This window comes from Delphinapterus leucas, chromosome 11 (genome assembly GCF_059928025.1).
Source record: "Delphinapterus leucas isolate spDelLeu-1000000601 "Yukka" chromosome 11, BTC_Dleu_Yukka2, whole genome shotgun sequence".
NCBI lineage: Eukaryota > Metazoa > Chordata > Mammalia > Artiodactyla > Monodontidae > Delphinapterus > Delphinapterus leucas.
The window spans coordinates 3,984,941-4,005,870 of NC_143139.1; the positions used below are offsets into that span (position 1 = coordinate 3,984,941).

The 20,930-nt window shown below is 58.0% G+C and overlaps 1 protein-coding gene across 2 annotated transcripts in view; it reads left to right on the forward strand.

Annotated features, from left to right (window-relative positions):
• The window catches only part of TSPAN9 (tetraspanin 9), a 182,194-nt gene that overhangs the window by 94,727 nt on the left and 66,537 nt on the right, over positions 1-20,930 (forward strand). Inside the window, exon 3 of one of the 2 annotated variants that reach the window (XM_022577315.3) lies at positions 10,347-10,426. In XM_022577315.3, the coding sequence (XP_022433023.1) occupies positions 10,364-10,426 (63 nt within the window). In that variant the 5' untranslated portion in view covers positions 10,347-10,363. Of the gene's footprint in view, positions 1-9,500; positions 10,427-20,930 lie in introns of those variants that run through there. The other variant, XM_022577313.3, reaches the window with a different exon arrangement.

Below are 20,930 nucleotides of genomic sequence, written 5' to 3' on the forward strand. Positions count from 1 at the left end.
AACCTTGATACAGGGCAGAGTGAAATCAGCGCCCCGAAGAGAGGTGGGTTAGGGACAAGAAGAAGGCCTCTCAGTTTGGGGGGTCCTTCGTGGAGGACGTGGCATCTGAGACACGCCTCAAAGCATCCACTGAAGGCAGAGGTGGCTGGGTGGCAGCGGTGGAGGGCGGCACAGAGCCCCAGACGGAGGCAGAGAAGTGGGGAGCTCCACGTGGTGGGAGCTAGGGCACAGGTCAGGACTGACAGAGCACAGCGCCGGAGGTCACGACCCCACACTTGAGTACTTGTGTCAAATCCCTGGGGAGCCAGGGAAGGTTTTCAGCTGGCGAGAGGGGCAGCGTGGCACCCCCAGGGCTCTGTCTCAGAATAGTTATGTGGCAGCCGGTGGCAAGGTTAATTGTGGAGGGGACTGGAAGCAGGGACCCTGGGAGGGAGAACTGGGCCAGCAGGAGCCTCTGCTTTCAGGGTTGTGTGTGCCGCCTGCATCCTGGGAGGTTTTGAGCAAGGCTGGGTCCCCATCGTGTGTGAGCGGGTTCCACCAGCAACGACCCTCTGCTAGAGCAACCGGAGAGACACTGTGGAAAGAACTTTCCTAAGAGTTTCGGTACCAACAGCAGACTACCTTCAGGTCTGGGGTGGCCCAGACGCTCCTCTGAGGCCCCTCAGTAGGCGGCAGCCTGAATGGCAGCCTCCTGGACGCGGGGCAGCCTGAGTGGGCACAGGGGAGGGAGCCTCACTTTACAGAGTGGCCAGTGCTTCCGAGACCCCAAGGCTTCGTGCACTGAGACCGCCGAGTCCTCAGACAGCCCAGTTCTACCCAACAGAGATGCGCCCACCACTCATCCCCACGCCTCTCGTTCCCTTCTGCTGGGGGGCGGGGGGGCCGTGTGCAACCTCCCCTCCCCCATGGCTTCAGAGCAGACGGGGTCCCGGCCACTGTTCTTGTCCGTCTTCTTTGGAGCATCTACAAATGCTATGTGCCTGCTGTTCTCCCTGCAGTGGTTCCAGCCTCAGTGAAGAGGCAGGAAGAGGCAGCAGCTCCTGAATCGGTGGGAGGGCCCCAGCCGCATGGGCTGCTCGCACAGGCTGGCCACTGTGTCAGAGAGCGCTGTCCCAGCCGGCGGTCAGTGCCCTCTATGGACTGGCTGAGGAATACTAGATTTGCTGGGTCAGGAAATTCCACTGGTGCATGACAGTTACCTTCGGGCTTCATTACACTTCCCTGGGCCCACTGCCGGGCCTTATCTCATTCTCCGCAAGCTGCCTGCCCTCCTTGATAAGCGCTAATCATGGTGCTTCATTGCTCCTGGGCATCCGGGAGCTGATGGCGTGGATGGCGCGGTGTGTGCCCACCGCACACAGCAGGCCCTTCTGGGGCATCTGACAGGGAGGCTGATTGGGTTTGGGGTGAAAGGTGGGGCTCATTTGGGTCTTCCCTGGAAAAAAGGGCCTGTGAGCCCAGGGGGTGCTGCTCCCTGGGTGGGCCCCCAGCCTGCACCCTGCATCCTGTAAACCTGCTCAAATAGGAGGCGTGGCAGCCCTCACTCCCCTCCCAAAGGCAAGGCCCATTCTCCTGAAGAGTGGCTGTCACCTTGCTCGAGGCTCCCACGAGGCCCGCTGTCTGCACGCGTGTGTTCGGTGGTGATCTCACAGCTCCTGTGCGCTGGGCACTGGCCCTGAGCCAAGGGCTGGGATACAAAGATGATGGACGCAGCCCTTGCCCTGAAGGGGCTCACAGTCTGGGGCCAGGATGTTGGCGAGCAGGTAGCTCCATGGTGGGACGGACTCAGGTGCCTTGGTGCTCCAAGCAGAGGCCCGAGCCGGGCTGTGGACGCTGGCAGTCAGGGTGCGGGGAGGGAGGTCCAGGCAGAGGAAGCAGCGAGTGCCACGGCTGGGGGCGAGGCGGACGTGGGAGGTCTGTTCTGGTGGGAGGTTAGCCAGGTAAGGGCGGGGGTGGGAGAGCACCTGGCATCCAGGGTCATTTGTGCTTCACCCCCGCCTCCCTTCCCGGTCCACTTGCCGCGAAACCTCACTTTAGCTGGGTGTGTGGACGTGTCCTCCCCAGACGTCCTGGGCACTCGTCTCCCTCTGGCTTCGCCCAGCCTTTTCCCATCAGGATGCTCTTCCTTCTGCTGCCCTGATCGGCCCTGCCCATCTCCCAAGAAACAAGGTAGGTCCCATTTCACTGGGTGGGAATTTCAGGGCTGGAAGGGGCCTTAGAGAAGCAACCAGTAGAAACTTCCTGTTCTGTAGTCGAGGAGGTGGAGGTAATTGGCGTCCTGAGGCTTTGTCCCTCAGGCGACCCAGGAAGCCCTTCTTTGGCGGTGCTGCCATCCCAGCCCTCGTGCTCCCCCTCCTTTGAGCTCCTCCTCTCTTGTTCACCCAGCATTCTCTGGTCCCGCTGCTGGTCACACATTGTCCTGGGTTCAGCCCCTGCTGCCCTGGGGTTTATGGTCCGGTAGGAGAGCCAGACAGCAAACTGTCATTCAAGTAAGCATGTGCTTCCAAACGGACAAGTGCTGCAAGAGAAATGGAGCTCTGAGAATTTAGGCTTTAATTTAGACGGGGTGGGAGGGGAGCCACAAAACCAGAAGAGGCTGTTGTGAAGCACTCACAAGAACTCAGGGGTGAGAAGAAGTACGTCAGGTGGTGGGTCGAGGAAGAGCATTCCAGGCAGAGGGAACAGCATGGGCAAAGGCTCCGAGGAGGGCAAGCTCCGCAGGTTCACTGGTTGGAGCACAGTGGGCTGGAGAGGTGGGCAGGGGCCAGTCCTTCCAGACCTCCAGGGTGGCTTAAGGAATTTGGATTGTAATAGAAAAGTAGAACAGCCAATACCACACACACACACACACACACACACACACACATGCATGCACGCACGCACGCACACAGACACACACATACACATGACCATAATCTCAGCAGAATGGAAGCCACTGAGGGCGGTAAGAGAGAAGTGTGAGTGAGAAGATGGGCCTCAGGCGGGGGCGGGAAGGAGAGCCCTGGCCGAGATGCTGCAGGAGCTGGACCAGGGCCGTGGCCGTGAGCCGGTGAGGAGAAGGAAGCTCATTGGGTGGGATTTGTGTTTGAGAGGAGGTGGGGGCCCGTGACCACGGGGAGTCAGGATGAATCTTGGGTCTCTGGCATGAGCAATGGGGTGGGTGTTTAGGCCGTTTATTGAGGAGGGGGTTGCTGCCAGGGGAGCAGGGCACGGGCAAGGTCAGTCCCTCTGGGGCACGGGAAACGGGAGCTGCTGCGAGACAGCCGCGTGGGGATGCCAAGCAGGGTTTGGGTGTGCGTGCTTGGGGCTCAGAAGACAGGTCAGGCGCAGGTAAACCTTTAGGTGTCGTCAGCATGTGGATGGCCCTGGAACAGATGGGGTGGCGAATGCAGGAGTGTTGGCAGAGGGGAGGAGGGCTCCCGAAGGAGGACCTGCCAGCACTTGCCCTCAGAATTTGAGCCACAGGACACTTGGCATCAGTTGCGTGTTGTCTTGTGTCTTGCTCTGTTCCATCACCCTGAGATGAGATGGGCACTGGGGCCGTATTTACTATAATAACGCTTGTTGGTGGTGATGACCGTGCCTCAATTCACTGAACACTCTGTGTCCAACACTGTACTTTGTGCATCACATCCCTAACCTCCAGTCTCTGTCTTTCTGCACACTGCTCGGGAGGTGTGTATTATCATCTCCATCTCACGGTTGGGGAAACTGGGATACAGAGCAGGCAGGGGGTCATTCCAGGTCACCCGGCACGTGGGTAGCTCACTGCAGGTGGGATCTGGACACAGATCCGTCCAGTCCCAAAGCCCGGAGTTTGCAGGACATTGTTCTCTGTGGTCGGGGCGGGTCGTGGGTACGGACGGCAGTCACTGCAGGCGTCTGAGCATATGCTGTCCCTTCTCCCAGACCTGGGCCCCTCTGGCCCACAGTTAGGGGCAGGCGGAGTGTGCCGAGTGGGTTGGCTTTGGGATGGACCCTCCTCACCTCACCTGGTTCCTCGATCCGGAAGCCTCCCTGAGAGCGGGTCAGGAGTGGTACGGCTGGTCTGGAGCTGTGACTGCGATTCCTTGGAGCTCAGCTAAGCGTCCGCAGTATCAGCAGCTTGTGCTCTGACGTGCGTGCCCACCCGTCCCTCAGGGGTGTGGACACAAAGCTGAGGTCTCTTCACGGGCGTGCTCCCTCCGGAGGCAGGAGTGGCCACCACCTCTTGGGCCTGGAGATGTGATGGAATGAGGGAGTCTGCATGGGCCCACCGGGGACTCGGGGCTGGACGTGGGTGACTCCACCAGGTTGGCTGCCCAGGGCGGGGAGGGCCTGGAGGGGTTCTGTCCTCTCCTTTTCCCACCTCCTACCTTTTCCGACTCTTCCTCTCTGCTCAGTAAGTTTGTGTGTTTACCTGTCTGTCCGTTTGTCCATCCGTCTCAGGCTGGACCACATGCTGGGGACGTGGCTGTGAGCGGCAGCTGACCACATGGTCCTCACACCAGGTCCCGATGCCCTCGATAGCCTGCTTCCCAGGAGTGGCCCCATACACCTCTGGTTTGGGTCCCTCCCTCTGGTTAGTGAACCTGGGCCCCCGGGTGATCCGTGGGGAGAACTCAGGGCCTAGGCCTGGTGGGCTTCCTGGCCCTCCACCTGCCCTGACTGAGGTGGTCACAGGGGCAGGCACCAGGGCTGAGGAAATGGTTAAGACACAGCCCCTGCCTCCTTTGAGAAGCCCAGTGACTAGAGCAGGGGCAGGTGGACAAACTAATATGTCTGGACGAAGATCTGGGGGCCTGAAGGAGGAGGGGCAAACCTCTTCGCAGGGAAGGAGGTGCCGCCCTTGGTAGAAGGTCCTGAGCAATACATCCCTCCTTCTAAGGGCACCCCTTCCACTGCAGCCAAACCCAGTTCTTTGTTTGTTTTCCTTACTGGTCTCAGAAACTAAACAAATAACAAACCCAATGACCTTTAGTTCCTTTCTACCCCAGCCCTTTTACTATCATCACCGTTCTTCGTGAATCCTGGCCAAGTCTGGTGACTCGTGGCCCTGGAGCTGTTTAATTTCCACGGGCAAATTGGAGGCCCACCCCTGCCCCCTGCCCCAGACCCTCCTTATCTCCCCCTGCAGAGTGAACCTTCATGCCAACATCCTGGGGTGTGGCCCGTTAGGCACCGCTCCATCCTTCTCCCCCTGCCCTCTTTCTTTTTAAAATTTATTGAGGTGACATTGGTCTATAACATCATATAGGTTTCACGTGTACAACATCGTATCTTGACTTTTGTATACTCTACAGCATGCTCACCACCAAGGGTGTGGTTTCCAGCCATCACCCTACAGCTGCCTCCCTCCCCCTCTGATAACCACTGCTCTGTTCTCTGTATCCACGTATTTGGTTTGGTTTGGTTTGGCTTGTTTATGTATTTAATATCTGACATATGAGTGAAATCATACGGTATTTGTCTTTCTCTGTCTGACTTATTTCACTTAACCCGTGAGGTCCATCCATGTTGTCACTAATGGCAGGGTTTTGTCTATTTCGTGGCTGAGTCGTGTTCCATCATATATACACCACGTCTTCTTTATCTATATTCGTCCATCGTCCATCCTTGTTCCCTTTTGGCACCATCGGTAAATGGTTTGCTTAGCAATCAAAGCATTTTCTATATTGCTGAAGAGGATCCCAATTTGGGAGTTTAAGAATTAAGCTGAGGTGAATAAGGCTTCCTTCTGCAATGGTGGCCCCTCTGGATGGCGAGTGCCCCTCTGTCTCACCTGAATTCTGGTGGGCCCGCCCTGCCTGAGCCTCGGAGGTCCAGGATGCCTCACGAGCTACACATGTTGTCAGATACAGAGATACTCAGTGTGGGACCGGAAGGGGATCTGTGTGGCCCGTCACCTGTGTGCAGGTTAGCGAGAGCCCAAAGGCCTGAGAGACGCAGGGAGAGGCCAAGAGCTTGGCATTACTCTGAAGCTGCAACATGCAGCATCTCCCCAGCTGCCAGGCAGAGATGCTGCATGTTGATTTCACATATTCGTGTCTCCTCCTCCCCTCTGGGAATTCTGTACCTGCTTACTTTTTTGTTGTCTAAAGAAAAAAAAGGAAAGAAAAAGGCAGCTCTGCCTTGTTCACATGCTCTGAGATCCTCAAGGGCAGTCTGTACCTTCCGGCTCCCCTGAGCCCGGCGAGTAGATGAGGACCATCACGGGGGAGAGATGGTGTCTCACATCACCTTCTCTCTCTGATGGTTCCTTCTGCGCCCAAAGTCTAAGAAATTGAGGCAGCACAGCAGCTGACCTTGCCTCTCCACCCTGCTGCCAGGCCTGGCTTCCTAGGGCCCTGATTCTGTCACGTGTCCCACTGCTTGGGAAGCCCCGGGATGAAGCTCAGACTCCTAGTGTCACTCGAGGCCTCACAGGTAGCTCACTGTGGCCCCCCAGGCCCCGTCTCCTCACTGCCTCCGAAGTTCCCCTAGCCGTGCTCTCCCCCCTCCTCTGTCCCTGCCACGCCCGCTCCAGCCAGCCCTTCTCCAAGGGGAGGCCAAACTCCAGCTCCGTGCTGTCCTGTCGTGGCACGTGTGCGCTCTGTCATTCTGCTGTGGGCTTCTCCAGGGATGGTCTGTTCACTGCATCTCGAGCCCCTTGGGGCCACGGCCATGTCTCACTCACCTCTGTCTCTCCCGGTGCCCCCGCTCATTGTCCCGCCACGATGAGCTGTCTGTGACGCATGAGTGGTCTCTTCATGGTGGCAGCGGAGGACGACGTTCTGGCTGAAACTGCTTGCCCGTGGCTGGTCTCCTGGCTTTGCCTGAGCTGCCTCCTATTGGGGATTCAGTTCCTGTCTTGCAAACTACCTTCTCCCCTCACCCTTCCTTCTTCCAGCCCGCTATACGATAATGTAGGGCCATCTCCTGGGGGACTCCCCTTTGCTGACCACCAGTCCAGCGGCACTGCCCTGACCACCCCTCTCCCCTTTGCCCCTTACTCAGCTCCTTCTGCTAATGACCTCATCAGGCTCCCTGTTGTGCTTTTAGATTCTGTCTGTTAGACTGGCAGATTTCCAAGGGCAGGAACTAGGTTTAGAGCCCAAGAGAGTAAAGAACATGGGCTTTGAAATCACAGTTTCCTTATCTGTAAAATGGGAATAATAACCATACCTATCTTGTGGGGCTGCCCTGAGGATTCTGTGAGTTACTGCGGGTGATGCTTGGTGCCTGGGATACACTGGGGACTTGCAAATAGGAGTTGCTCTTATGCTTCTGATCATTGACTAAGCTGGGAGCGAGCCCTCATGGGAGTGGGACCTCAGTGCCCTTTTGATGAGCGTGGCCAGGAGGGAGCAGAGCAGAGCGCTTACACTGGGCGGCCCCTCTTCCTCTCCTACCTGCCTGTTGTCCTGCACCCCCGGCCCCCCAGGGCTTCAGCTGCTGAGGAAATAGCTATTGGCACAAATCCACGTATAGTCAGAAATGAGGGTGGAACGATCGAGGACAGTGGGGAGGCTGTTCTCACGGAACAAGGTGTGAGCTGGCGAGAAGAGAGAGATGAAAAGAAAGGAGAGGGCGGGGTGGGGAGTGGGGGCCAGCCTGGGAGGTGCGGGCTGACTCCAAGTCCACGTCGGAGACTAGTAGTGACAGCCCCTGGTACTGGCTCAGCTCTTAGGGGCCTCAGACGGCTCTCACACAGGCCGACTCCTCTGGGGCTGGGCTCTGTGAACCCCATTTTAAAGAGGAGGAGATAGCACCTCACAAAGGCGGACCACGTAGCCCTGATCACAGACCTCAGACCGAGCTCAGGGTGAAGAACAGGTACCCTGACTCTCAGTCCGGCTGGTGTGGTCTCTCCCGCATCAGAGGGGTGATGCGGCAGCCGCGAGCCCTCAGGAGCCGGTCCAGGCCGAGGAGGACAAGAGGCATTCCAGCCGGGTGGCCATGGGGTCTGCCAGGAGCCAGCCGGACATCTGCCCCTCACGTGTGCACAGCACCCACGGGACCGCTGTGCCCAGCCAGGAGACAGCAAGGTGCCGTGTCTGTGACACACACTGGCTTTCGTTGCTGGGCTGCCATCTGAGTGGGGAAGCGGCTCAGACTAGTAGCGCCGCTGTTGGTCCTTTTAAAGAAGCTGAGCTGCCCTCAGAAAGAGCGCCCGCACCCCTGGCATGCAGGCCTGCCTCCGGCCCTGAGGTGCAGGCTCAGCAGCTTAGGGCCCCGCAGAAGGTCTGCGACAAGGGTCTGGTCCCCGCAGAAGATCTGCGACAAGGGTCTGGTCCCCGCAGAAGGTCTGTGACAAGGGTCTGGTCGGAATGAGTGTCCCCCTCGGCCAGAGCGGATGTGGTAGCTCTGTTCCTGCCCATGGCCTTGGTGATTAATGTCCTTCTGTCTTCCTGGCTAGATCTTGTGTATCTGAATCTGAAGGCCAGGGAGCAGCACACCTCATACCTGTTTCCCCAGGGCCTGGTGCGCTCAGCACAGAGCAGGTGTGGAGTAAACGTCTGATGGGATCCCGGGAGGACATTTTCACACTCACACCATCCAGCCGCTCTGCCCAGCGCCTCCCGGCGGCCGAGCGCGCTGTTAGGTGTGGGATGCAGGGCCAGGGGAGACGTGGCCCTGCTCTGGGGCTCTCAGCACCCTCTTGCTGGTGGCAGAGGTGCCGCCCCCCACCTGTCTTCTGGTCTTCTTTATTTGCCAACTGGGCAGCGCAGACCTCTGCGCAGGTGGTGTTTCATGGTAGGATGAAGGGCTCCTTCTGGATGCCCCCAAGCTCCTAGCGAGAGCATTCTTGGTGCTGTGCCCTGACCAGCCCTGCCGGAGCGCCGGTATCCCAGCGCACTCCGACACCACCCTTGGCAAGGCAGGATTCGCGGGGCAAGGCAGGACCTTACCTGGGCCACCTACTCTTCTCAGCCGGGTGGGGGGTTCCCACCGGAACGCAGGTCAGGAGTTGGGGGGGGCTTGCGCAGCTGCAGGAGCCTCCGGAGCCGCGTGCGCGCGTGCGCGGAGGGGGCGGGGCGGGCGGCGCGGGTCGCGAGGGCCTTTCCCACACCTCGCGCCTCCCCTGCGGTCTCAGCTCCCCGTGCGCCCTAGCCTGACCCACGTGTGCAGACACGCGCGCCTGTGTGTGTGTAGCCGGCAGACCTTGTGCCCGGGTCGGACAGGCCCCGTGGGCACAGGGGGCGGCGGCCAGCTGGACAGCGGCCGCGCTTCTTTCCCCTCCAGTCTTCCCCAGCACTTTCCTCTGGGGAGGTTTCCTTGGGTCGTGGTACCCCCAGACATTCCCCTCCCCTCCCGCCCCCTTCTCTCCCCGGAAAGAGGCAGCACCTTGCGATGAAGGTTCTGGTTCACCCGGGCTCCGGAGCCCTTGACATTTAGCGAGGCTCGCGGCGCACTGGTGTAGGCACCAGGCAGAACGCTAATCCCATTAAAGCTGTGGTGTCATCCGGGAGGGAGGCTGCCCCCCGCAGTCCTCGCGTTCATTGGCCGAATGCAAACCAGGGGGCGGGGCCGAGGGCCGGGGAGGGGGCTCCGGAGATTTCGGAGTCGGGAGTCGGGCCGGGATTTCGCAGGGGTAGCCCAGCGGTTGAAGCTGCGGCGGATCCCTCGGCACTGCCCGCCGCGCGGTCGGGCAGCCCAAGGCCGGGGGCAGCTCCGCGAAGTCGCGGGGCGAGAGGAGGCGGGCGCCCGCAAAGTGACCGGGCCGGGCCTGGCTGGGACGGGGAGAGGGGTGCCGGGGAGCCCGGAGCCGGGCGCCCGGGTGCCTCGCGTGGAGCTGCGGTGCGCCCGGGAGGCGAGCCGACGCTCGGGAACGAGCAAGCAAATCGCTGCCTCCCCAAAGACTCTAAGTTACGCAGGCCAGCCGGTACCCGGGGAGCGCGCGTGGAGCCGCGCCGCGCCGCGCCGCAGAGCCCTCCCGGGCCGGCCGGCGAGAAGCGGGGCGCCGGCACCCCCAGCGCGGGGTCCGGCCGGCAGTGCGCCCCGGGACTGAGCGACGGCGTGCGAGGCTCCTCCGACCCGCCCGCAGCCCGCGCCCGACTCGGGCGCCCCCTCCGTGCCACTTCGGGAGCGATGCCCCCCGCCCCCCGCGCCCCCCGGGAGCGACGCGAGCATGGAGAAGTCGAGTAGCGAGGATTCTTCGATCCACCGGAGTCCATCTTTGGACAGCAAGGACTCGGACTTTGCCAAGCCGTCCACCTCGGGCCGCCCGTTCGGCCGCGGCTTCACGGCCGGCGCCTTCTACGGCACCGCGGGCTCCCGCGGCCAGAGCCGCGCCGAGGCTGGCGTGAAGACCGACAAGTACAATGCGCCCAAAGGCAGCAAGTACGTGGTGTTTTACCTGGACCTGTCCTTTGTTCTCCTCCTAGAATTTAAGAAGTGCAACATGGCCAGAGGCTGCCTCTGCTGCTTGAAGTACACGATGTTCCTCTTCAATCTGATATTCTGGGTAAGTCCTTCCCAGTATCTCTCCTTGGTCTCCTCTCTTCTTTGCTTAAGCACGATACCCTCTTCCCCTTCAGAGCTGCATTGCTCTGCTCTCTGCACAGCGGTAAGTGGGTTTTAAAAAACCGTTCCCCCGGCCCCCGCCCCCCCCGCCCCCACTTTCATTCATCTTTCTCTTCCCTTCTCTCTCCTTGGTGGCTGAATGGAGGCTGCAACTTGCCTGTCTTCCAGGAGAGACTTGTTCTACTCCTGGGAGGCTGCTGAAGTTTGCCGCCACCTTCTCCCCCTGTAAGAAACCCGTGCCCCCAACTGGGTAATGTGTAGAAATAGGTGTGGTGTCGGAATTTTTAGCAGCTGTGACCTTGAGTTGAATTCAAGCAGAAGTGCGGACGGTTTTCCGAGTTTCTTCTTGTATTCCTCCTGAACATGCACGAACACAGCCTGCGGCACTTTATGGGCGTGAGATGGGGGGAGTGGCAGAGGTCACGCCCTCCTGATCCTTTCAGTGAATCCCAGGAAAAGGAGAAGGAGCCCCTATCCCAGGCCGAGGGGCCCCGCTCGCTGGCCTGCAGCTCTGCCCCCGAGGTAGGGCTTGTGTGGAGAGGGAGGGTGTGGGAGGGATGCTGCCGTCGGGTGGCGGCAGCTGCTCTTGAGGGATTGCAGTGGACTCTGGGCAGGGAGCGGGCTGGCCATGTGCTCCCGCCATGGGACAAAGGGAGTGCCCCATCCCTGGTGAGAGAGGAGGTTCCAGAGAAGGTGCCGGTGGGTGGGGCAGCTCGGAACTGTGCTCAGTCCCCTGTTATTCTGCCCCTGTGTGCCCCTGTGCACGAGAAATACTAGGCGAATTGGAAAACTTCTTAAATGCGTATCTAACTCTTCCGTCATCCCAACTTCTGCCTCTGCCTTTCTTCTCTGGAGCCCAGACGCAGTCAGCACAGATGTTTGGCCCTGCCCTAGGGCTGTCCTCCTCCCCTGTGGAGGCTGTCCACTGCCCATGGTCCAGGAGGAGCATGGGGGCAGGAGAGTCACCCAGTGCGGGGGGGCTGCGTGCGGCGTGCTTGGGCGTTCAGTGCTTGTGTGAACTGACCCACTTTAACTGAAAAACGTTCATGGGTGTGTATGGGTGGGTGACTTTTCCCTGGGAAGGGGAGAGCTCAGGTCTGGGCTGGAGGAAGACGGGGCTCTGGCCTTGGCTCCGCATTAGCTCTTTGTGTGACCTTGGGCAAATCACTTTATCCCTAAGGACTGGGTTTCCTTTCCAGTCCAATGTGGGGGGTGGTCATGATGGTCCCCCTCACAGCCTCGCCTCCTTAGTTATGGGACGTCCTGCCTCCTTACCTTCTCTCTGGGGAGGGAGCCCCCTTCCCTTTTCTTCCGAGGAGCCTGGTCTGAGATCTTTTGAGTAGGATTTCCCCAGGTCTGGGTCTGGGCCACTGCTGGTAAGATGTTACCTGTCCTGTGGTGAGGGTTTTGTGGAAATTGGGGCAGATCCACTGGAATGTCAAGAATGATCTTGTGGCTGCCTCTGGACAAGTCCTCCTGGCCCTCTGGCTCGTTTGCCAGCGTCCGTGTCAGCCAAGCACTGGTGTGTGTTTGTCTGGGGCCTGCGGATTTCCATGAATGCTGCCCATTCATTGTGCACGGCTTCCCCCTCTGTCCTTGTTCACAGTCTCCGCCTACCTTTCTGCCTTTCTGCCTCGCCCCACTCTTACTAGAAAGACCCTCCTGGGATGCTCGGTGCCCTGGCCAGTACCTCCCACTCAGACGCGCTCCTCCCCGCCCCCACCCCGCCCCCTGCTGGCCAGAGTAGGTATAACTGCGTGTGCCGCCTTTTTTTTTCTCCGGGCGTTTGGGGACCTCCCCACGCGCTAGCTAGTGCTGTGGTCTGCGCCCTGCACATGGAAGGCACTGGTTGTGTGTTTGTGAGTGAATGAAGGGAGGGTCAGCGCAGTAAACCCACACATGTGGTAGGGATTCCCAATCCCACCTGACAGGAAAGAGAAGTTAGTTCTCAAACTTGCCAGTGATGAAGGCTGTCCTGGCGCCTTAGCTGTGGGGTGACGAGCGACTTTCTCTCTTCCGGTGGATAATGAACCGGTCAGTGGAATGGCCTTCCTTTTTGGTTATAGTGAGAGAACTTACTCTTCCTAATAAGAAAGTGCCTACCCCCCTCTCTCTTACCCGGCAAGGACTCGATTTCTTCTAGCCTCTGACTTTGCTGGCTACGTAATATTTTCAGAATTCCCACAACATGCTATGAGCTGGGAAAAATTTTGAGTCTCAAAGACCCAGTTCTTTCATGCTTGTAGCGTATGGGATGATGAAATAAGGCCTAGACCTTAGGAGAGATGGAAAATGCAGCAGAAGAGAAACGGATGCTTGTGTGTGTGAGTGTTGGCCACTGCGTTTCTTGGCAGGTAGACGAGCAGGTGTAGCCAGGACTTGGGCTTGCGCGTCCCTGTACCCCAGTCCAGCAAAGGCTTCCTGCGGGAGGTGCTTGGGCCTGAAATAGAAGGAGCAGTGGAGGGAAGAGCCAACTCGGAAGAGAAGGAGCGAAGGCGGGTGGTGGTGTTGGTGAGGCAGGACCTCTGGAGACCCCTGCTGCTTCCCAGGGCACCAGGGAGGCAAGGACAGACGTGAGTGAGAGGGTGGGTGCGAGGAGGGTCAGCGCCAAGCCCTCTGGGACCCAGAGCAATTGTTAGGAATTATGTAGCCATGACTTTCTAGTGTCATGGCTCAGAGCCCAAAAGGAGGCTTTTCTGAGGCATTAGAGTTGAACCTGAGGCCTGTAATCAATAGATTGAGATCTCCCCATAGATCCTGAAGCCTACCTGGTCGTTCTCCAAACCCACCGCTGTGGCCACACCGCCTGCCTCCCGGGAGCCCGCTGGGAGGAGTCCCGCTGCCAGGAGAGGTGCAGCTGTCTCACACTGCAGCCCCTCGCAGGCCTGAGCGGGCCTGGCTCCTTGCCACTGGGTGGAGCTTCTAGGGTATTGGTGTTGGCGGGGGCCCGGGTGACATCACCGGGGGCAGGATGGAGGCGGAGCTGTGCGCTGGCCTCCCCCACCCCTCCTCCTTCCGAGGAAGGAAAGGGCAGGTGCCTTGCAGGCTGCTGGGCGCCTGTGGGGGGGAGGGGACGGCATCCAGGTCTGCCCCTGGCACTGCTGCCTAGAGCCAGCTGGTACTAGCCAGGTTGGCGCCCAGGGCAGCATTTCTGAGGGCCTGACATAGACGGTGGGGTAGAGGTCAGCCTGTCTGAATGAGGCCCACCTCCTCTGTGCCCGTGCACGCCCCACCCGGATCCTCAAAGAGAATGCTGGCTTTCCAGGTGGGTGCGAAATGAGCTGGCACAGAAGTTTCCCCATGCTGAGGGGCCTGTCCACCAACAATCCAGCCGCCCCAGCTATCTCTCCTCGTCTCAGCCCCATCTCTCAGTCCTCCCGGGACCATCTGGTGGAATACTCCAGGCAGAGATTAAGCGAAGCTAAGCCCCTCCAGGAGGGCACAAAAGGCTCAGAGCTTTCAACTCTGAGTATCGGGGCAAGCTCTGAGTGCTGGGGGCCTTTGTCCCTATCTCGGGACGGCAAATCGTGATCCCATCCCACCTCCTCCCAACCCAAGTTGGGCTCCTATCTGATGGGGGCAGTGGTTGGGAGCAGGGCTGGCGTGGCTAGTGTAATTACCACTCAGAATAACGGTCACTCTGCATGTTCACCAGGAGAGCTGTCCCATCACTTTAAATCATGGCTGGCAGAGCAGTGACATTCTGGCCTCACCTGGAAGTCTATTCCTTGTGGATCGGTCTCTTAAGAAAGGCCAATTAGCCAAGGAGGCAGCGTTCAGGGTGCCTGCTGGGGCAGGAGAAGGGCTGGCGCAGGGCTGCGTGCACCGGGTGTCAGGCGGGCACCCTGATTAACTTCCCCTACGTGGGGCCAGGCATTCGCGGCCTGGCCCCTCTCGGGCCACTCACTCTGCCTCTGGGTGCGGGCAGCTTGGTCACGGCTCTCCAGCCACCTTGGAGGCACGCGTTTGGTACTGGCTTGGCCGCCAGTGGATGCTGTAGCTGCCCTGTGTCCGTGAAGCCCAGGATAGGGTCTGGTACAATCCGGGCTGGGCGGCCTGGGGTGTCCTGAGTCTGTGGGCTGCCTTCTGTCTGGGAACGGAAGTCGTGAGTGGGCTGAGGGGTCAGAACAGAGTCCCAACAGGAGATACAGGCCAAGCTGGGCAGCAAGAGCCGCGTATGTAGAGGCTTCCCAAAGGCTCCGGCCGTCTCCCAGAGGGCGGCTACACGTGGGGCCTGATCCTTGGGGTGGGTCAGGCCTGGCTCTGCTCGGGGAGGGGGGCTGATGCCCCGAGACCCGGGAATGTGGCCGTGAGGGAATGCCGGCTCTGTGTTCGCTTCCTTTCCAAAGCATTAAAAATTAAACTTCCTTGTCTTGATATCTATTTTTAAATCATGTCAGAGCCAGCATTGGTGTCAGTCAAGAGGGGGTGGGGAGGAGGAGGGCAGGGAAGAGAGAGTTCCGCTGAAACGAGGGGAGTGCTGTCACCCCTGTGGGGAAGGGGCCGCAGGCCTGCCCCCCCTCCCGCTGTCCTGAGGAGCACAGAAAAAGCCACGGGCCTCCTCCCCCGGCCTCCGCGGAGGATGGGGCCTCCCCCTCCCCTGCCTCCGTGTGCCTGGCTGCCCTTGGCTGAACTTGGCGGCGGGCTGTGGGCCTCACTGGGCCGTAGGGTCCCAATCGAGCCGCTTCACTCATGCCACAAGTATTTCCTGAATGCCCGCTGCGTGCGCAGGAGCCTGCAGCGCTGAGGACCGGCTGACTGGGCTCGCACGGGGCAGATCAGCTTTCCCGGGCCAGGAAGTCGTGGATGGAGAGGTCACCTGGCCCGTCCTCCCCCAGGCACCAGAACACGGAGCGCCCCTCCCCCTCCCCCTCCGCAGCACCCTGGGCCGGGGCGGCGGCAGGCCTGGACTCAGCGTCCGTCCTGGGGGCCTGACTTGACCTGTCCTTCCCTTCCCCCACGCCGTGTGATGGCTGTCTCGCTCCCTCTAAAATGTTTGCGTCCATCAGAAATAAAGGGGAGGAAAAACAGCCTGTTTCTTTTAGGAGCATCTGAGTTTGGAAAAAAGAATTCGTGAGTTGTGTCTTTTCTGTTTCTTCTTACGGAAAGGGCTGAGTGGGTGCTCTGTGGCTAGTGTGCGCTAGGTGCGTTTATCGAGCACCTGCTGTTAGCCAGGTCCCTGGGAGCAGTCAGGTGCATAAACAGGTAGTGACACTTCGGGCAGTAAGTGCTCAGTCGAGCTTCTAAGTAGAGTAATTAATACTGCTTAACAGAGATGACAGTGACAGCTGGACTTGGAAGGATGGATAGGAGTTTGCTGGATAGATGAGGATGGGCTTCCGGGCCGGGGAGAAGGGTGATCCAGACTGAGCCTCCTGCATGTGTGCAATGAGCCGAACATAGGGAAACAAAGGGCGGTATCAGCCTGGTGGTGCCAGCCGAGGGCGGCTTCCTGGTGAGTTCGGCCTGTGTTCCGAGGACAAGGTGCTGGGGATGCCGTTAGGTTTGTCACCGGGGCTCTGCAGAACGGGATGCTTTGCTTTTCGGGCGGTGACCCCTGAGACAGGTCTTGCGGTGCCGCTCGGGCTGCAAGCTGTCGCTGTCGCTGATGCAGCTTACGGAGACGCCCGGCCGCTCCCCTTCGGCTGCCATGTACCTGCTTCCGTAGTTGCAATTAGCAAGCTCTGAGGCGGAGGCAAACCCACCGGGCAGAGTTAAGTCTTCTGAGCCAGCTTTGTCGCTGCTCACGTTTGAAAGCTAATTTGCCAGCAGGAGTCGGGGCGGGGGGGGAGGGGGGCATTGGGGCAGGGACATTACAAGTGGCGCGTGGAGGGGTGAGCAGCTCAAGGTGGAGCTCTTCCTCCCCCAGCCCCAGGACCTCAGGGGGCCTGAACTCTCTTTTAACGTGGTTGGTCTGTGCTTCCATTTGGATGGGTTCTGCCGTCTCCTCCCTCGGGCCCTGGCAGGCCTCCTGAGAGGCTGCAGGAAGGCCCTGGAAGGGAAGGCCACAGGGTTTCAAATCCTCTTCCGAGTGTGGGCAGCTCACTACCACGCAGGAGGCCGGGTTAGGTGGCTGGTGCGGGGGTGACTGCCTTCAGGGAGCTTCCCATCCGTTCCGGGGCTCTTCCCTAGGGTGTAGGTTCGAATCACCCAGGCAGCTGTGTACACGGGCAGAGGCCACCGTGCCCCTTGACCTACGACCTACTGACTCGGAGCGCGCAGGAATGAGGCCTGCGTTGTGAAGCATTCCTACCCCTCCCGGTGCCTGGGCTTCCTCACGTGTGACAGTATCCCCTGCCCTGCAGGGCTGTTGCCAGGGGCCCAGGTGAGGCGGTGTGTGCATGACACAGGTCCACTTCTTAGCAGGATGCTGGAACGCCGGACTCAGTGGCCAGTGGTTGCAGTGACAGCATGGACCCCCAGGGAGCCCCCCACAGTGAGTCAGGTGCCCAGGGCTGGCGTGACAGTGCTGGGCGGGGCTTTGGAGCCTGGACGGAGCTCCAGATGTCTTGTTAGGCTGGGGTGAGTACCATGTCCTCTGGTCTCAGGGATACGTGGTAGAAATGGGGAGGCGGCTCTGTGGGAACGGAAGATGGGGTGGAAGGCAGTGAGGGAGGGCCGGGGTCTCGGACGCTGGGGCCTGCAGCTGCCCTGCCACACTGCACTCTTCTCAGTTGGGCCACGCCCTCCCCTGCCTCCCTTTGTTCCTGGTGCCATGAATCGGGCCGGCTGGGCCTGTGGTCACATGGCAGAGTCCCATGGTCCTCTGCCCTGGGCGCTCCAAGAGCAGGTCACGGCGCACACTCCAGGTTGGGCTCTGCTGGGCAGCTTGGCTGTGACCTGAGCTGACAAAAGACAGGCAACTAGGGCCTCCAGGTCACTTTACTAACCAGAAAAATGGTCGCTTAAAACTTTTTTCAAATAGCAGAATATATCATATTTAAATTCATATAAAGATGTATATAACGAACATGTGCCCACCATGTGGTTTAAGGAGTGAAACGTCATCTGCACCTGCGAAGCCTCTGTGTGGCCCTCCCTGGTCCCGCCCCAGCATCCTGCCTAGAGAGAACCATTCTCCTTACGTTTTGTGTTCAGTGTATTTCTTTACGGTGCATCCTTAAACACCACATCGTTTGGCTTGGCTTGTTTTTAAGCTTTTGGTAGTTGGAAGCATTCTGAAGTTTTGGAATTCAGCGTTCCGTTTATTGATTCATCCGTGTTGATATGTGTGATGATAGTACGTTTATTTTTGCTGCTCCATGGGATTCCGTTATGTGTGTGTGCAGCAGTGTATTCTTCTGGTGATGACATTTGGGTTATTTCCTTCTTTGCAAACATGCTTCTGGAGACGTTCTTGAATAAGCCTCCTGGTGCACATATGCCAGAGCGTCTCTAGGGCCTCGCTTCTGAACGTGTCTCTGGAGGAGCAGCTCCTTCCTTTCAGTCTTTGGACAGGGCTCTGCTGTGCGTGACCGGTACCCAGCTCCAGCCAGAGGTGACCCCACTGCATCCCCGAGCTTGTTGATCATGCACTTGAATGTTCTGGCCATGTCAAATTGCTATAAAGTTCCTCAGCGTTGAGCCAGTCCGTGGACCACACGTGGAGAGCTGCTTTAGGAAACAGCAAGGATTGGCATTGATGAGTTTTAGAATACTTGCATTTCCACTTTATTGGAGAATGACAGATTATTTTCCAAACTGGAAACATCAGTTGACATTTCCCCCAGTGCAATGGCAATTGAAAATGGAAAGCTTGGGGCATTCTCCAATACGGTGGGTGTAAAATGCTGTGTTATGTTTTAAATTTGCATTTCTCTGATTATTAGTCAACCCCTTTTCATAGGTTTACCAGCCATTCTTTTCTCTTCTGTGAATGCCGCTTGATGTTTTCGTCCATTTTCCTGTAGAGTTGTTTGCTTTTTCTTCCTAATCTTTAGGAGTTTTATCTCTGTTCTGGATACTCATCCATTGTCCAAGTGTACCACAAACACACTTGACAGCTTCCAGTTTGTAGCTTGTCTTTTCACTTTCTTCAGAGGTCTTTTGATAAACAAATTCTTTAAATTAATGTAGTCAAACTTATCAGTCTCTTTTCTTTGTGAGATGGTACTTTTTATGTATTATTTGACATAACATCTCAGGGACATCTTTATGTCCCTGGTAATAGGACAGTGCTTTTGTCACAACATAATAGACGCTCATATTCATGAGGGTGTGAATGAATGAATGCATGATCAAAGACGAGTCCCTGTATTTATTTCTGAAGGCTTTACTTTTCATATTTAAGCGCTTCGTCGCTCTGGAATGTATATCTGCGTGCGATGTGAGCAGGGCTCCGACTCCTCTCTCCCCTTGTAACATCAGCTGTTTGAGCGCCCCCAGCTGGCCAGGCCCCTTCTCCCCCACCGGTGGGTACCTTGCACCTTTCCCTGTGCTACAGTGTCTGAATTACAGCCACTTTATAACAAGTCTCCATAAGTGGTAGGGCAAGTCCGTTCATCTCATGCTTTTCAAGAATGCTTGGGCTGTTCTCGGCCCTTTGTTCTTTTGTGTAAGTTTTGGAATCAGTTTGTCTAGTTTCACCAAAAATCAATCCATCAACCCCACCCCCCAGCCCTGGTGGTATTTTCATTGTCCTTTCATTGAATCTCTTGATCAACTTGGGGAGAATCGCCATCTTTGTGTTTGCATTCATGAATATAAATTGTATTCTCAACGTGCATTTCTGTTCACGGACGTGGTTTACTCCACGTATTAGGCCTCTAATGTTCTCCGTGAGGGTCTTATGCGTTTTCCGCTGAGTGCAGACTTTTGATCCTTCATCCTTTGCCACGGGTGGCTCTGGTGTGAGGGATGACGGGGCGGCGGCTATGAAAGGAACAGTGAAAGAGGGAAAGTAGGGTTAGAGTCTCCTCTGGGAGAAGAGGAGCTGAGGGAACCCCAAAACGAAACACCGCTCGGTCCCTGGTGCCTGTCCAGGGGCTCCACGTGGCCCGTGCTTGAGTCAGGCAGGGGTGTGCGTGTCTCCCTCCAGCTGCTGTCCTCCCCCCGGGCAGGGAAGGCCCTTTCAGAAGTCTCAGAGCGCAGGACCCTGTGGTCCAGAGTAGAAGCAGAAGGGGTGGGGGCAGGGGGCAGCCGGTGTGTGTCTGTCTCTGTGTGAAGATGCTGTGATAGCACAGAGGGCGGGGCAAGTTCCTGAGGGTTTTTACAATGGCCCCACTGCATGGCATGCGGTTCCCGGAGCAGGGATCGAACCCACGCCCCCGGCAGTGGAAGTGTGGAGTCTTAAACACCGGACTGCCAGGGAGGTTCCCCTGAGGGTTTTTAAAATGTCCTCGTGTTCCACTGGGCTGGCTCTGCGCTTGCATCTTCCCCAAGGTACCCAAATTGTACGTTCTCAGAGCTTCCCCCCATACGCACACATACACAGTTATGTATGCATATATGTGTGCACATGTGTATACAAACCTAATGCGGTATTTATGTACAAACGTGTGTGTATGCCATGTGACTATATAAGCAGTCAAAACACATTTGTAGTAAGTATGTGCATATATATTTATACATATATGAACATGTATATTTTAGAGAGATTCCCTCCAAGTGTGTGTGACCTTGGGTATAAGCTCGTGTCTTCATCTAAGCATCTCACGTTCTAGATGGATTCTGTACAAGCTGAGGCTCCCAGATTGCAAGCACCACACACCAGGCAGGGCTAACTCAGAAGCACAGAATGTATCTCTCCGTTTATCTCTCTGTCTGTGAGCAGTTCCCAGCAGTGTCAGTTGGCATCTGGGGGCAAATCACTTGAGCAGACGCCTCTTATTTTTGCTGGCCCAGCTTTCTTTTCCCTTCTCTGGGTACCCGCACCCCTGTTTTTCTCTCCGTGGGTCTTTCAGTATCTATGAAAGATACCAGGTGAGCGCACAGGCTAGGAGGGAAGGCTGAGCCGCAGGCCACACATGGGCCAGGGACCAGGGTGCTCTGGGGGTCCCGTACCGGGACGATGGTGAGCTTGACCCCGTGGACTCCGGTCAGGATGCGTCAGCTCCTGCCGCTTTGGCCCGTGGATCTCACTGTTTGAGATCCAAGAGACTCAAGATCTGGGAGGGAGTCTGGCCAGTCACGAGCCCAGCCCTTGGGCAGGGGTGAGCAGAGCACCCTGCTTGGCGGGACAGGGCCATCTGCATTGGGGAGGAGGAGAATATCCTCAAGAAAAACGGGTGCTGATACCAAATGAAGGGGAGGGCAAAATGGTGGATGAAGTGTTTGCCCCCCAATGCCAGATGCTGCTGCTGCTGGGATTTGCTCATCCCCTGAGATGTACCTGCCCCACTTCCTGGAGAGAGAGGGCGGGAGCAGGTGGGGAAGCGAGACCCAGGGCGGTGGAGCAGCTGCTGCCCCGTCCAGCGGCCCTGGTTCTGTTCACATGGCCACGCCAA